Raw genomic sequence first — 15,477 nt, 5'->3', positions numbered from 1 at the left:
TTGTGTTCCGATTGGATTGATTTAAAATTATTGATCATGCATTATGGTGTGCGCGTCTTGTGGACAGAAATCAGAATAACATCAACAACAACAACTGTTTTAATTGGTGTATTAATTTCCTATTTTTTTACCAGACAAAATTTTTAAAAGAATGCGGGCCCGATCGGTTCAGCCGTTTTGACGTTTACAGGCAGACAGACAAAGAAGCAGCCAAATATACATAAAGATATTAATCTAACTTTCTATCTATTTATCTATCTAAGTTGTGTAGGTTGTGTCTATTTATAAGTTAGATCAAGAGAAGGGTTTGTAAGAAGAAGAGAGCGTGGGTTGGAATGTATAAACCGTTTCTCTCTCTCCTCTCTATATTTGGGTACCTAGAGAAACCTGAACCAAGCAACACCATAAATGGAAATTCGTCGAAGCAATGTTTGTTATTTCACTTTCCGTCGGACAAATCAATTTATTCATTTATGTCCGTTCGAATAATATTATTTTATTAATCAAGAGTGCTAAAATGAATTCAAAGTTTTACCATCTACATCATTTATCATAAAAATAAAATGTACTGCTTTAATCTATCAGTGGCGCAACTAGGGGGGGCGTAAAAAAACTGCTTTAAATACTTATATGGGGCTTTCTATAGAAAGTGAATATGACTTGGCAAGGGACTAACAGACACTAAGAAATACTTGAAAAGACACAAGAAAAACAAATTTGTTGAACTAGCTTATAAATAATTCTGTAAAAATAAAACTTAAGTTTTGAATCGTGAGAGACAAATTATTGAGGAATTTGCCACAGATGACACCTGAACTGAGAACATATGTACTTTACGCCGCCTGTTTCAAAATTATACAAAGAACTCCCTGGTCTCAGTACTACCTGTCCTACTCCCTGGTCTCAGTTCTACCTGTCCTACTCCCCGGTCTCAGAACAACCTGTCCTACTCCCTGGTCTCAGTACTACCTGTCCTACTCCCTGGTATCAGTACTACCTGTCCTACTCCCTGGTCTCAGTACTACCTGTCCTACTCCCTGGTCTCAGTACAACCTGTCCTACTCCCTGGTCTCAGTACTACTAGTATATTCCCTATCTGATACTCCTGGTCCTACTATACTTACTATCCTACACTCCCTGGTCCTACTATACTCCTTATTCTACTCTCCCTGGTCCTACTATACTCCTTATCCTACTCCCTGGTCCTACTATACTCTTTATTCTACTATCCCTGGTCCTACTATACTCCTTATTCTACTCTCCCTGGTCCTACTATGCTCCTTATCTTACTCCCTGGTCCTACTATACTCCTTATTCTACTCTCCCTGGTCCTACTATACTCCTTATTCTACTCTCCCTGGTCCAACTATACTCCTTATTCTACTCTCCCTGGTCCTACTATACTTAGTATCCTACACTCCCTAGTTCTACTATACTTACTATCCTACACTCCCTGGTCCTACTATACTCCTTATTCTACTCTCCCTGGTCCTACTATACTCCTTATCCTACTTTCTGGTCCTACTATACTCCTTATTCTACTCTCCCTGGCCCTACTATACTTCTTATTCTACTCTCCCTGGTCCTACTTTGCTCCTTATCCTACTCCCTGGTCCTACTATGCTCCTTATTCTACTCTCCCTGGTCCTACTATACTCCTTATTCTACTCTCCCTGGTCCTACTATACTTAGTATCCTACACTCCCTGGTTCTACTATACTTACTATCCCACACTCCCTGGTCCTACTATACTCCTTATTCTACTCTCCCTGGTCCTACTATACTCCTTATTCTACTCTCCCAGGTCCTACTATACTCCTTATCCTACTCCCGTTTTTAATCCGTTAACGAAACGGAATAGCCGTTTTTGAAAACTTAAATGCTGAGAATAGATCGCAGTAACCTTTAAATTTTGATAAAAAAAAATTTGGAGTTTGTCCAGCCGTTGAAAAAATTGGGCTCTCCTCAGAATAGGATGAATATGGTTGATTTGGATATCTAGATACTAGTACTACTCAGTTCGCAGAAAAGGATAAATATAGTTCAACTGCTAGTGCCGTTAACGATTTGACAAACCATTAATACGCCGTTAATGCTACAGAAGACCATTAACGCATTAACGGCTGCACCTTAAACGATTTCATAACCATTAAAAAAATGTTTGGCTCTTCCTGCCGTTAATACTGAAGTAGACCGTTAACGACTGCGCCGTTAATAATTGTTGAAAATTTTCCGTTTATGTTAAAATTGAGATCGTTAAATAGGGGTAATTTTGCGTACGGTAATCGTTCCGTTCGCACCTTTAAAACTAACTGCTACCTGAAATTCTTCTTTTTTACGATTGAAACTAACCGTTAACGAAAAGGCAAGAAAAAGTTTGAACGTGCCCAGCCCTATAGACCCAGCGAGCAGTTGGTTGATGGATGAAGGGAGTAATGAAACCAAACCTATTTAAAGAACGGATACAGTTCTACAACAGATCCCAGATGGTCATAAAACTTTATGTACTTTGTGTACAGTTTCAACACCTTGATATCAGGACGGGAACTTAAGATATTTTACATCGTAGAAACCCAGTTTTGATTTACAGAGATTCTTTGTCATTTCTAGTATCTTGAAATTAAAAATCTGCAAAACTTGGTATTGTTTATGTTTACTTGTTTTTTAGTTTCCTACTCAGGATATGTGTAATTACAGTAGAAAACAATGTTATTTGATAAAAAATTGACAGGCTGCAAATCTATCTGTACAGATTAATAAAGAAAACAACAGTTGTTCCAACAGATTTTATAGATACTTAAAAATAATTAAACGTTTTTTCAACAATAACAAAAATCTGATCCAATTAAAATTCCCAACCAACTAAATCAAGAACTAAGAACTAAAATTATCGTAAACAAATAATAGATTGTAAACTGCAGTGATTGCCCAGGCCCGGCATGAATATATAGTATTGTTGTGGCCTTTTTAATTTAAAGGCAAAAAAAACTACAGTTGAAGGGAATTCTAAATACAAGGAAACAGACATTGTAAATTCCGTACAGTCGTCTCTGAAGTCTCATCCTTTGTGGGTAACCCTGTAATATCTGGACTTCCTAATACTTCGATGTGAACAATATATCTACTTAGTTCAATTAATATTTAGATTTGCGTAATTGCATTACATTATTACAGGGTTTTGTCCACATAAGATAAAACTTGGGAAATGACTGTTCGGATTTTTGAAATTTATAGTTCCTTGCACTTAAAACTTATGTTTTTTTTGTGACATGTATTTGGTTTATTAATAAAACCCAAAAATAGTTTAAAACACAGAAACCAAATCTCTTTCTTTATTATAATTTTCAACAACTTTGATTGAATACAAATATGTTTTTTTTCCCCTGTACAATTGAATTTTGATCACAGCTTAACCATCTTTTTATGAAAGGAACAAAGTTTTAAGTTTAAAGAAAAATTTTAAATTGTTCACACGAACAGTTCTCAAATTCCTCCAGTATGGTTTTACACCCGGAGTAAACAGAGAACTCCTGTTGCCCGAACCTGAACCCAACCATATGGTGGCAAATCAAGGTTAAAATCACATTTCAAGGAGAAATATTCTCCCCCAACCAATACATTTTTATCCAAATAATATTTCTCATCTGCTTTATAAAGATTTCATAAGAATGTCCTTGATTAATAATATGTTTAATATTTATCCCTGGGGAGGGAACAAATGTTGGTTTAAGTCACACAAAAAGAAGATTTGAAAACAAATATAATAAATGGTGAATGCTGATGTTCTGTAAATCCTTTTTCAATTATGCCGCCTCTAGTCTGAGACCTATAAAGGGGAACTGTCAAAGCACTGGAAAAGGGTTATTTTTATGTTAGTGCCAGAAGGCATTTTAAAATACATTGGTCAGAAACTTTATTAAAAAAACCATTTTTTTTAAACTGCCCATAATTTTGTTATTGGTATCTTGAACGATGAAAAAACTTTGAAAAACAAACAATAAAAATATGAGTGTAAAGCATCTTAAAATCTTGGTATATGTAAACATTGTGCAATTAATTCGTAAGTGAACTGAATTTATACAAAATATCAAATAGATTATCAAGTACGATAGGTTGCAACAGAGAAGTGATCCAATTATACATGACGACACAATTGTGAAATATGTCAAGGAAAACGGAATTTACTCACATCAGTTGACATGTTTTCCAAGATTAAATAAAAAAGTGTAAAAACAGAAAATAAATAACACAAAATTGCACTTATTTTACTGTAAGATAAACACTTTATTCCAAAATCATCACTATTATAAAAATGATTTTGTCTGACACAAAAACTAAGTTGACACTTGTGACGTCAGAATACAGCCTTACTATAAGAGTGCACAAATTCTACGTTGACATCTATTGTACTAGAATCTATTTGCAAAATATATGATGACAAAAAGTAGAACAATTTAAATTTCTCTTAAATATGACAGTTTAAATAATTTGTTCATTTGTTTCGAAATAAATAATCGAACAAGTGTTTTTTATTCAATGTATTCATCCTTGCAATCATCCTTCATTCTCTTCCTTTTCCGGTCCATAGCTAACCTCATTCATCATTCATCATTTATCATTCATCATTCATCATGCATCATTCATCATTCATCATTTATCATTCTTCATATATCATTCATAATTTATCATTCATCATTAACTTTTCCATCAATAATCAATTAAAAAAACTAATTGTAAAGAATTCACATGAACTATAAAAGCTCACATAACATTTTAAAAGTTTAAATGAACTAACAAAACTTTTTTACATGATAAATTGAGAGTTTAAATGAACTGACAAAAATCCACATGACTAATAAAAGATACATGAACCATGGTAAAATTTCAATGAAATAAAAAAGTTTAAATGAACTAATAATATGTACAATGTTAAGAGGTCTTAAAAAATTACATTTAAATGTTAACTGCAGTTAAATGTTTACATTATATACAAAATATTACGTTATAAGACGCCCTCTATTTGTTCAGCTGAAAAAGAGACTATGAGTAAAGTGTACAGATCCGTCCTACCCAGGTGTAAGGACGACCTGGAGCTGATAAGACTCTGAATCTACACAACTGAGTCAACAGTTGATCAAGAAAATTATAAAGAAGGAAAATAAAGTGTTTAAAGGGACTGTGAACGTAGTTTCAAGTGACCTTTCATCTGTAGAGGGGCATGTCTGATTCACAATGGTAACCTGATAATCTACGATGGAGATATTCCTGTTTTTCTAGCTGAAAATTGTGTGTCTGTTAGAAACTATTTGTCTACACTAGGGCCCCTTTAATCAGATATCCTGAATTTTTTACAAAGAGCTGCTTTTTACTAAACCTCTTAGTCACACTGTAAACCCAGAACTATAGAATATACCTAACCCACGAGCCTATCATAACATTTCATCTTTCAGTGTAATTAGAAAGGAATTGAGTCTTTGTCACAATCTCAAATTTACCAATCCCTATGTCTTTGCATCCTGATTGTGTAAACCTTCGATATTTCAAGCTTAGACTATTTGATCTAATAGAGTTTATAGCTTGAAATATCTAAGGTCTACGAAATTGGGTTGCAAAGATATAGGGATTAGAAAATTAGTGTTTGCTTCAAAGACTCAATTTCTTTAGAAAAATTCCTTTTCAAAATTAAGCATTAAAAAAGTTTATAGTTGGTGATTAATTGAAAAAGATAAAAGATAGTTATATTTTTAAATTTTTCCTTAAAAACAAATTCCTTGAATATAGTTTAAAAAGTTTGCTTGCACTTATCACTTTTGATAATTGGAGTAAAATATAATTTTATTTACCTTTACTTTCACTCTAGTTCTTCACAAAAAAACACACTTTTCTCTAAACTAAACTAAACTAAACTAAACTAAACCAAATGAAACTAAACTAAACTCTAAACTAAACTGAACTAAACTAAACTAGAAGAAACTAAACTAAACTAAACTAAACTAAACTAAACTAAAGCTAAACTAAACTAAATTAAACCAAAATAAACTAAACTAAACTAAACTAAACTAAACTAAACTGAACTAAACTAAACTAAACTAAACTAAACTAAACTAAACTAAACTAAACTAAACTGAACTAAACTAAACTAAACTAAACTAAACCAAAATAAACTGAAATAAACTAAACTAAACTAAACTAATCTAAACTAAGCTAAAAAAGTTACAATAATATATTGTTTTCTTTTAAAAATTCAAACAGTCCCCCCCTCCAAGTTTTCTTATAATAATCTGAAAACATACACACCAAAAAGTTAATAATAATGTTTTCAATCGTGTATATTTATCTAGCAGAATACTTTATTTAATTAAATCACATTAAATGTATCACAGCACTGAGATATTTCAACAAGTTCAGGGTCCAGGGTATCATTCTTCCTTCAGAGAAAAATATATCATATTGTATTGTATATAGAAGATTGCAATTTACAGGTCTTTAACGTTTCAAGTTTAAAGACTGTTCTTTAGCTAATCGAATTGTTCTAGAAGATATTTTTCGTCGTCCAACCGAAGATAATATCGTCCTAGGACAGATTCGTTCGTCCGTGTGGTTTCTCTGGTTTTTATAAACTCTTGCTCCGGTTCATGCGTTAATCTTGCTCAACCTGCTTATCCAACCACGGATGTTAATTCAGTTTGTTAATTCATCCGGAGAGAATTTCTAATTACTGATCAAAATTAAACCCTGAGTTCCCAGGGTTGGACGGATCAGCGGAAATCCGTGATTGTGCATCTCCGAACCAGGAAGAAGATAGATAGCCTTGATACATATAGGACGGATAATCAGCACGATACATCCTGAACCGAGATTTAGAAACTTAATAATCCTCCTCGTCTCATTCTTCATTCATCCTTTCTCACTCAACCGTTCTTTTTCCTCCTGTCTCCGAGGTATATTGGATACCTCTGAACCCTGGTAGTTACACTAAACCTCAACAGGTTTAGGAATAATATTGATCAGTTTTCCTCTGAGAGAATCAATATATCGGATTGCTTCCAAAATCACGTCAAGTTGTGTTACGTTCTCTTTTCGGGACAAACTCGGGATCAGTCCCTTTAACCTGAAAAATAAAATGTTTATTTAAAATTCTTTATCTACCCTGTTATTCATGTTCAGTACTATGAAATGTAAGGTTTACATGAGCTAGGTTGGGAGTGTTGAATATCTATATCCTACTCCGGCAAACCCGTCTCAGGTTTCAAACATACAAAATTTTCTCACCTTGTTAGTTCCTCCTCCTCTGAAACCTCATGATTCTCCTCGTTCTCAGAACCAGAGTCTTCATGCTCAGCCTGAACCAGGATTTCTTCTCTCAACTCCTCGATCTTTCGTTTAGTCTGGACAACCATCTTAACTGCTGTGGTCTAACTAAACCAGGATATTCTTGACCGAAGAAAAGCTCGTTCTAGATTGTTTTTGATATACTATTATGTGCCAGGATATTTTCTTGAATAAAATATATTTATATATCAATACTTAGAAATTTTCATTTTACAACGTAGCCAAGTCGTTTGGTAACCAGATATTCGAGTAGATTTGCAAAGGAATATATTGTATAATAAGATATTTAAGATATTTCTCTGTCTAGCTGAGTTAGATCTGAAAGATGGAGATAAAGAAACGACCAGTATTTCCGTTACAAAGTTCCTCTAATCCTGATCAGTCTTGAGAAAACGCCGCGCTTCATCATACACACGCGCAAACACTTCTAAAGCAAGACCGACAAAGGCGCGTTCAGAACACACGTGCATGAAATCCAAGGCAAACAAAGATATTCATCAGGGATAGATGGAAAATATATGGTTTAGATAATCTCAATCAGAAAACATGATGTTGTAAACCAGGAGTAAAAAGTTCTGTGTACATCTATCTAGGAACGATTGTATCTTTAAAAGAATGCATGAAAGAGGGAGGAGGGAGGGGGGGAGGAACGTATTGAATTAAATCTAAAGAAATCCTCTAGATGTGCATATTGTTTGCACTATGCATAGCGTGGGTTGAGTTTGAAGTAGGTTTATCTCTGGGTACTACTGAATACTGCAGGTGTAGAAGAGACCTGTTGGAGCCAAGAGGAATGTTGATCCAACACCCAAGATGGGATTATCCAACTTTCACAAATAGATTTTCCATTTCCCCGTCAAATATTATGTTTCTACTTACATTTATTTTTAAGTAGATTAATTATTCTTCTTTCCTTCTTTTCTTTACCTAATTTCTCGTGTATTCAAGTTTCAATAATTGTTTTCTTTCAATCAAACCTTATAATCCGCCTCATTGGCTTAGTACTTTAATTCCCCTCTTTTATCAAAATTCAAAAAAAAATATATATATATTTCTTACAACTCTTATTTTCAATTTTGTTTACTAACAGAACCAGAGATTATTTAAGTTTGCATTTACGGCCTGCAATAAAACAGTTCTTAGATTAGTATTTAAACAATCTGATTTCAGGAAGATGGGTGGAGAATACAATGGTAGAAGGAATAGTAGGGTCAGAGGGAGAAGAGGAGGGTTGAAGGAGAATAGTAGGGTTGTAAGGAGAAGTGTAGGGTTGTAGGGTGAAGTGTAGGGTTGAAGGGAGAAGAATAGGGTTGTAGAGAGAAAAGTAGGGTTGGAGGGAGCATAGTAGGGTTGAAGGAAGAATAGTAGGGTTGGAGGGAGAAGAGTAGGGCTAGAGAGAGAATAGTAGGGTTGAAGGGAGAAGAATAGGATTGAAAGGAGAAGAGTAGGGTTGGAGGGAGAAGAGTAGGGTTAGAGGGAGAAGAGTAGGGTTGAAGGGAGAAGTGTAGGGTTGAAGGGAGAAGAATAGGATTGAAGGGAGAAGAGTAGGGTTGAAGGGAGAAGAGTAGGGTTGTAGAGAGAAAAGTAGGGTTGNAGAAGAGCAGGGTTGGAGGGAGAAGAGAAGGGTTAGAGGGAGAAGAGTAGGATTGTAGGGAGAAGTGTAGGGTTGAAGGGAGAAGATTAGGGTTGGAGGGAGAAGAGTAGGGTTGAAGGAGGAAGAGCAGGGTTGGAGGGGGAAGAGTAGGGTTGAAGAAGGAAGAGCAGGGTTGGAGGGAGAAGAGCAGGGTTGAAGGGGGAAGAGCTGGGTTGCAACAAAGGTAGGATGGCTAAATCCGTGTGAAATAAAAACAATATATTTGAGATATTCTGGAAACTAACAAATATTTCTAATATGCAGTAAGGGTGTGAAATTTTTCTGAAACAATTTTACAGAATTCTACTAGAAATATTAAGCCATGTTTATAAAATACATTTTTCACAAAAATCAAAAATGTCCCCATCAAATGGGGGTTAATATTTAAAAAGTCACTAGTACAAGTAAAAATGAAAATTTTTGAAATACTTATTGAATTGGGTATCATTGGAACCGAATTGAATTTCTGGATTTAAATCAATTTACAGAATCGAAAAAAAATAAAATTTGACTGAGTAAGGTCAAAAAAGACTATTCTAGTACTTTAATGAAATTTATTCAAAGAAAAAAACTATTTTGGACATAACTTGCCCAATTTTCAATATTTTTCAATTCTCTAAATAGTCTCTAAATTATCAATATTGTCAAATTTTTCATTTTCGCTAACACTAATGATTTATTCTTAAACCCCATTTGAAGAACACATTTTTAAATTTTGTGAAAAAATGTATTTTATAAACATGCCTTACAATTCCAAGTGTAATAGTATTTTGCTTCTGTAAAATGATTTTAGAAAAGTTTCACTAGATTTCACACCCCTAATATGCAGTCATTATTGCTCCGAACCCGCAATGACATCTGTAAACATATCAATATTTATTTGATTATGTCTGCACTGCACTACCAGGGAAAATGTTCGATTTTTGCAAGGTTAATCACCAAGGTTCTCAATTGTTGCTTCTTTGTTTAAAATTTAACAATTCAGTCGGATTAAGAATATATATATATATATATATATTTAAAGTAGTATTCTCTCACAACTCGTAAATACTTTGACCGATTTGCCTCAAATTTTGTTTTGGGAACATGCAACACCGGGCACTTCAGGTAGTTTTAACTAAAACGTAGATAAAATAGATTCTCAAAACTACTTAACGTGTTTCCATAATTACAAGTTTGAAGATGAAAGGGTGGGGGGAGTGCTGTAAAAAACTGAAAAGATTTAAAACTGTTAAAACAATGAACTAGGATACAAGTCCTGACAATGGTTTACAAGTTTACAGGTTTACAATGTTCATGTTTTAACTCAGAAACTCCTGTTGCTCTTCTAATAAAACAATATAGATAATATATATAGATAATATAGATGGACAAGGTATAGGGGAGGTAGTTTAATTGTTGAACAGGTTGATTCAAAATACAAACCATCTCCTAGGTCGAGGGCAATGCATGAATGCCTCTCTTCTAACTTCCAAAAATCACTGACAAAGAAATGATCGAAAATTCAGTATTAAAGTCGCAAAATCTTTTGATGTGTAACATTTTTTTTCTCTGATTGGATTTTGAATTATTTTAAAGTATGTGTTTTAGGTCTATGTCTTCATTCTTTTTTAAGTTTCAGTCCATCAGTCTCTAGTTACCATGGTTTCCCATAGTGTGCTAAAGACTCTCTTTAGTGTTTCTTTAAAAAATGTTCAAACAGTCTTTAGAGAAACTCCTACGTACAAGCATTGAATATGGGATACACCATGCCCAGGGGAGAGTTGACATCTCCCACCTGGAGTTTAATGAATAGATTTAGGATATTTTTATGTCAAAACCTTGACGTGTCTGGGGGTGGGAATCTAAAAAAATTAAAGGGCTAGAGAATTTGCCTGCTCAAGTTGTATCCAAAATTTGTCCAAGGGTCCCCCCCCCAACCTTAATCCAAGGGTCCCCCCCTCACCCTTAAGCCTCCACTATTTCATTTTTGTTACATACAACACACGTACATATAAGATTACTATATTATAAACCTAAATTGATAATTTGCAGTGTTTACGTGAAAGCAAAAATTATAGAATCTTTAATCTATACGTTGACTTTTTTGTATAAACTATTATTTAAACTATTGTACATAAATTCATATTGTATTCATTCCTGTATCTTTGCAACGTTCTGATGGTAAAAAAGGGCCTTTATATTACAAACTTTGACTATTCTAAAAAAAACTTGAGAAAACAAAGGAAAAAAATGTAACTTTACAATAAGCTGATATTTGTAGATATAAGATAAAGTGCAATTCAGGCGAGTAATCTGCAGTGCCTCGGTCTTTTTCAAAATGAAGGCGATGAATTGTAAATATTACGTTTTTATTCATTTAGGATTAAGATGAAGAAATTAAATTACTCAACTGCAAATTACAAAATATTTAGCGACATATCTTGATAAAAAGAAAGTGAAGACGACGATCCTTCCAAAGTTATCTGGCTCTCATTAATGTCTTAATAAAGATATATTATCTTATTATCTTGAAAAAAGGCTTTAAATCTGTTGCAACGGAAATACCAAAAACTCGTTAACTCTATTTTTTTAGTTTTCTATCATTTCTTCTCATAATTACTGCTGAGGATTAAAAATGCAAGAAGTTTCTTATTTTTATTTACAATTTTGCTTAATCTTCATCCTCTTTATGAACAAACCCCCATTTACGTATAAGTTCTTTAATTAATAATTATAGCAGTTATTGTTTTTTTTTCAAACATACTTTTCATGATTTAAGTTAGTTTCTTTTATAACCTTGCATAATTTTTGTAAAGTGTCAAAGTTTTATTTTTTGTGATATATTTTTTTATATTCTAGTTTTGATAGGTCACAGAGCAAAAAGCAATTTTAGGTTTTAAATGTGAAAATAACATCTCCATTAATTACTTAGTGGTTTGAACCGACATCATCAAGAACACCAAGTTTTCAATCTGACATTTATCATCATTTTAAGCAAATAAAATGTTTGAGGCACTTATACTAAATATTTGATCATTGAACATTTGTTTGTTTGATTTAACCATCACCATTTGCTTCAGATTTCTTTTGAAGTAAACTTAAATCTTGATTTCTCTCAGGGGTTTTAATTCTCAGAGAACCTCTCAATAATTGTGTTCCCTTTGGTAGTGGCAATGAACTATAGGAAAACGATATTTTTAACACAAGCAGAACCCAACCATGTAACTTAACAAGTTATTTAATATACGTTACTGAATATTTTTTTTTGCTTTGTAACGACATCAAATAAACTATAATGTTGTTATTCTGTACCATAGTTTTCTGGTTCTCACTGTAGCAAAATTGTTTATAAGAACCTTACAATTTTTACCAAAAAGTTTCCACTCTACTGTTTCAATCAATGTGAACAAATGAAAAGTGTATCATATTAAATTGTTAGTTAGTAGCTTTACCACACGAAACTTATAATTTTAAAACTATTGAAATAAGTGACACTCCGGCCTTGATTATTTAAAAATTTACAGAGATATTTTTATTCTTGTATCTGCTGCATAAATTTGTAAGTCACATTTAAAATTATTGATTTTTAGATGGAAAAGCAATTCCGTTTCACGCAATTCTGCGAATGTTAAATTACTTCCTTGTTCGCAATTCCGCGCAACGGAATTCCGATTGGAAACTCTAGTTGTAAATAATAATAAAGCGTCCTCTCCACTATCCATAGTCCTATTAAAGCTGTAAATGAAACTCATATTTTTGAAAATTTACACGAAAAATTTATTCTTTTTGGTTTACTGACAAAATTAACAAACATACTAAAACACGATTATTTAACAATATTTTGTGATTTTTCTAAGGAATATTTGTTGAAGTGAAAATATTAACAGAACAAATGATTGATAGAGATAAATGAAATCTATTTATTTACATTTATATATTGTAAGAATATACTAGAAATGTAACCTTCAACAACTGGAAACTAAGCCTGACAATAACAAAACGTAAACGAAGGCACAAAAAACTAAAAAAAAATATTTTGCAGAAAAATTCCATTTTTTTAAAAGTAGGGTTTAGGGCCCAAACTATAATTGGTATCGATTTCAGGGCCCAACAATTGGAGAACGACATAGTAGTCAGATCTGGAGACAATTTTACAACTTTTTAGCCATATAAACGAGAATTCCGGATTCCTTTTGCAATTTGGTAAATTTATTGAGAAATTACGAAAATAAAAAAACTCCAATTATTGCCTTCATCTGAATCAAAATCTCGCTTAGTTTCATTCAAAGATCTGAATTAAATTTTAGTTCCAGTCTATCAGAGAAAATTTTAAATAAATTTTTAAATCTTGAATTCGACTAGCTGACATTTACATAAATATATAATAGGTGTTGGAGGTGGGAAAAATTGTCCTTTAGCATGAACAAGATGGCCTCCTTGTATGTACAAGATGGCCTCCTCGTATGTACAAGATGGCACCCTCATATGAACAAGATGGCCTCCTCGCATGAAAAAGATGGCCTCCTCGCATGAACAAGATGGCCTCCTTGTATGAACTATATGGCCTCCTCGTATGTACAAGATGGCCTCCTCGTATGAACAAGATGGCCTCCTCGTATGAACAAAATGGCCTCTTCGTATGAACAAGATGGCCTCCTCGTATGAACAAGATGGCCTCCTCGTATGAACAAGATGGCCTCCTCGTATGAACAAGATGGCCCCTCGTATGAACAAGATGGCCTCCTCGTATGAACAAGATGGCCTTCTGGTATAAACAAGATGACCTCCTCGCATGAACAAGATGGCCTCCTCGTATGCACAAAATGGCCTCCTCATATGAACAGGACAACCTCCAATCTTAGCGTATACTAGTGAAGAGGTTGAGTGCAGACTTACATTCCTTTAACAAAATTATTTTATTAATGATTCGTCATTTGTTATTAAATTAAACAATATTAAAACTTGGAGAGGGACTTGGAACCTGGACTATTTGTTGTTGATCTACACAACATAGATTGTTTTAAGTTCGGCCGAACTGAAGTAAGTATTGGTGCACTATGACTGCATTAAGTTTAAAGTTCTCAAGAACTAAAAAACAGGAAAACAAATAAAAGATAAGACACACCTGTATACTGGACCTTGAAGTTTACTCATGCAAATATTTTGCACAAAACAAATATTCAACATTTTATTGAATTTTCAACTTCAAACAAGTTAGAAACGATGTCAATACAAATGAGCAAATTTAAATTATTTAAATAACAAAACTTTACTACGCATCAATTATTACTATTACTATTACTATTGCATCCTAATCAAAAAGGTGTAGAGCAATTATTAATGGTATGACATTTAAAGAATGTATAATTTTATAAAAACATGTTTTTTCTACCTTTTGACTTCTGGCTTTGCTGAAAACATTCCAGAATCTAAGAGTTTCGTCTCCTGCACCGGTAACTATTGCTTCTCCTAAATAAGAAAAATGATCAAAATGATAAAAAATTAACAATTTCAAATCAAATTATTAAAAATATTGCTAGTTGTGAACTGTCAAAGTTGTACATACTACATACATACATACATACATACATACATACATACATACATACATACATACATACATACATACATACATACATACATACATACATACATACATACCAGCTTTATGATAGGGTAAGGGGTGTATATTTTCTTGATCAAAAGAAGAAAAGATTTTCATTCGCTAAATTGGGAAAATAAATGATTTTTTGAGGTAAGAAGTAATAAAGAAGAATGAAAAAACTTATCTTTTGATCAAATCAAATCAAATCAAATCAAACCAAGGTCCGGGAGAGGGGTGTTTTTCTTAAAATTAAATACCCTGGAAAGCTAATAAAAACTCACCATCAGGAGACATTGCTAGGTAAAGAACTCTAAAACTGTGTCCGGTCAACTTGGCAACCTGAAATATTATTCATAATAATAAATAATTCATATTTTTTATTCATATTAAATCCATGTAAATACTTGGTTTGTATTATCCAATAAACATCATAACGGCTGAACTGATCATTTCACATTTTTTGAGTGGAAACTCAAGAGAAGGTTTATGACTGGTCACAATTTAAGAACATTGCTCCCAAAAAAAATTTGAATTTCTTAAATAATGAAAATGCACCAACAAACACAGGAAAACTGACCAAAATTACATTTTTGTCTTTCATACAATGTATACAGAGAGAAAATGTTTACAATTGAAATAGAAAATGGGCGCAGAGCGCCTTGAAAGCCTAGTGTATATAATAACTAAATATTAACCTGAACTAAACTAGGATATTTCCAAACTCATATTTGGTTCTGACTGTATCCATGTATATAATATAATATAATAACTAAATATTAACCTGAACTAAACTAGGATATTTCCAAACTAATATTTGGTTCTGACTGTATCCATGTATATAATATAATATAATAACTAAATATTAACCTGAACTAAACTAGGATATTTCCAAACTAATATTTGGTTCTGACTGTATCCATGTATA

General features: G+C 33.0%; 1 protein-coding gene across 1 annotated transcript in view; it reads right to left on the bottom strand.

Moving 5' to 3' along the window:
* Positions 1-12,853: 12,853 nt before the first annotated feature.
* Positions 12,854-15,477, bottom strand: part of LOC111698961 (fizzy-related protein homolog) — a gene marked incomplete in the record, with an annotated part of 9,078 nt that continues 6,454 nt past the window's right edge. The window contains 3 exon segments of the mRNA XM_023469461.1: positions 12,854-13,847; positions 14,340-14,416; positions 14,834-14,891. Coding sequence (XP_023325229.1) covers positions 13,806-13,847; positions 14,340-14,416; positions 14,834-14,891 — 177 coding nt within the window.

The sequence above is a fragment of the Eurytemora carolleeae genome, unplaced genomic scaffold (genome assembly GCF_000591075.1).
Source record: "Eurytemora carolleeae unplaced genomic scaffold, Eaff_2.0 scaffold129, whole genome shotgun sequence".
NCBI lineage: Eukaryota > Metazoa > Arthropoda > Copepoda > Calanoida > Temoridae > Eurytemora > Eurytemora carolleeae.
Note: the sequence above shows the minus strand (reverse complement) of the source record. Positions and strands in the feature narration are given on the sequence as shown.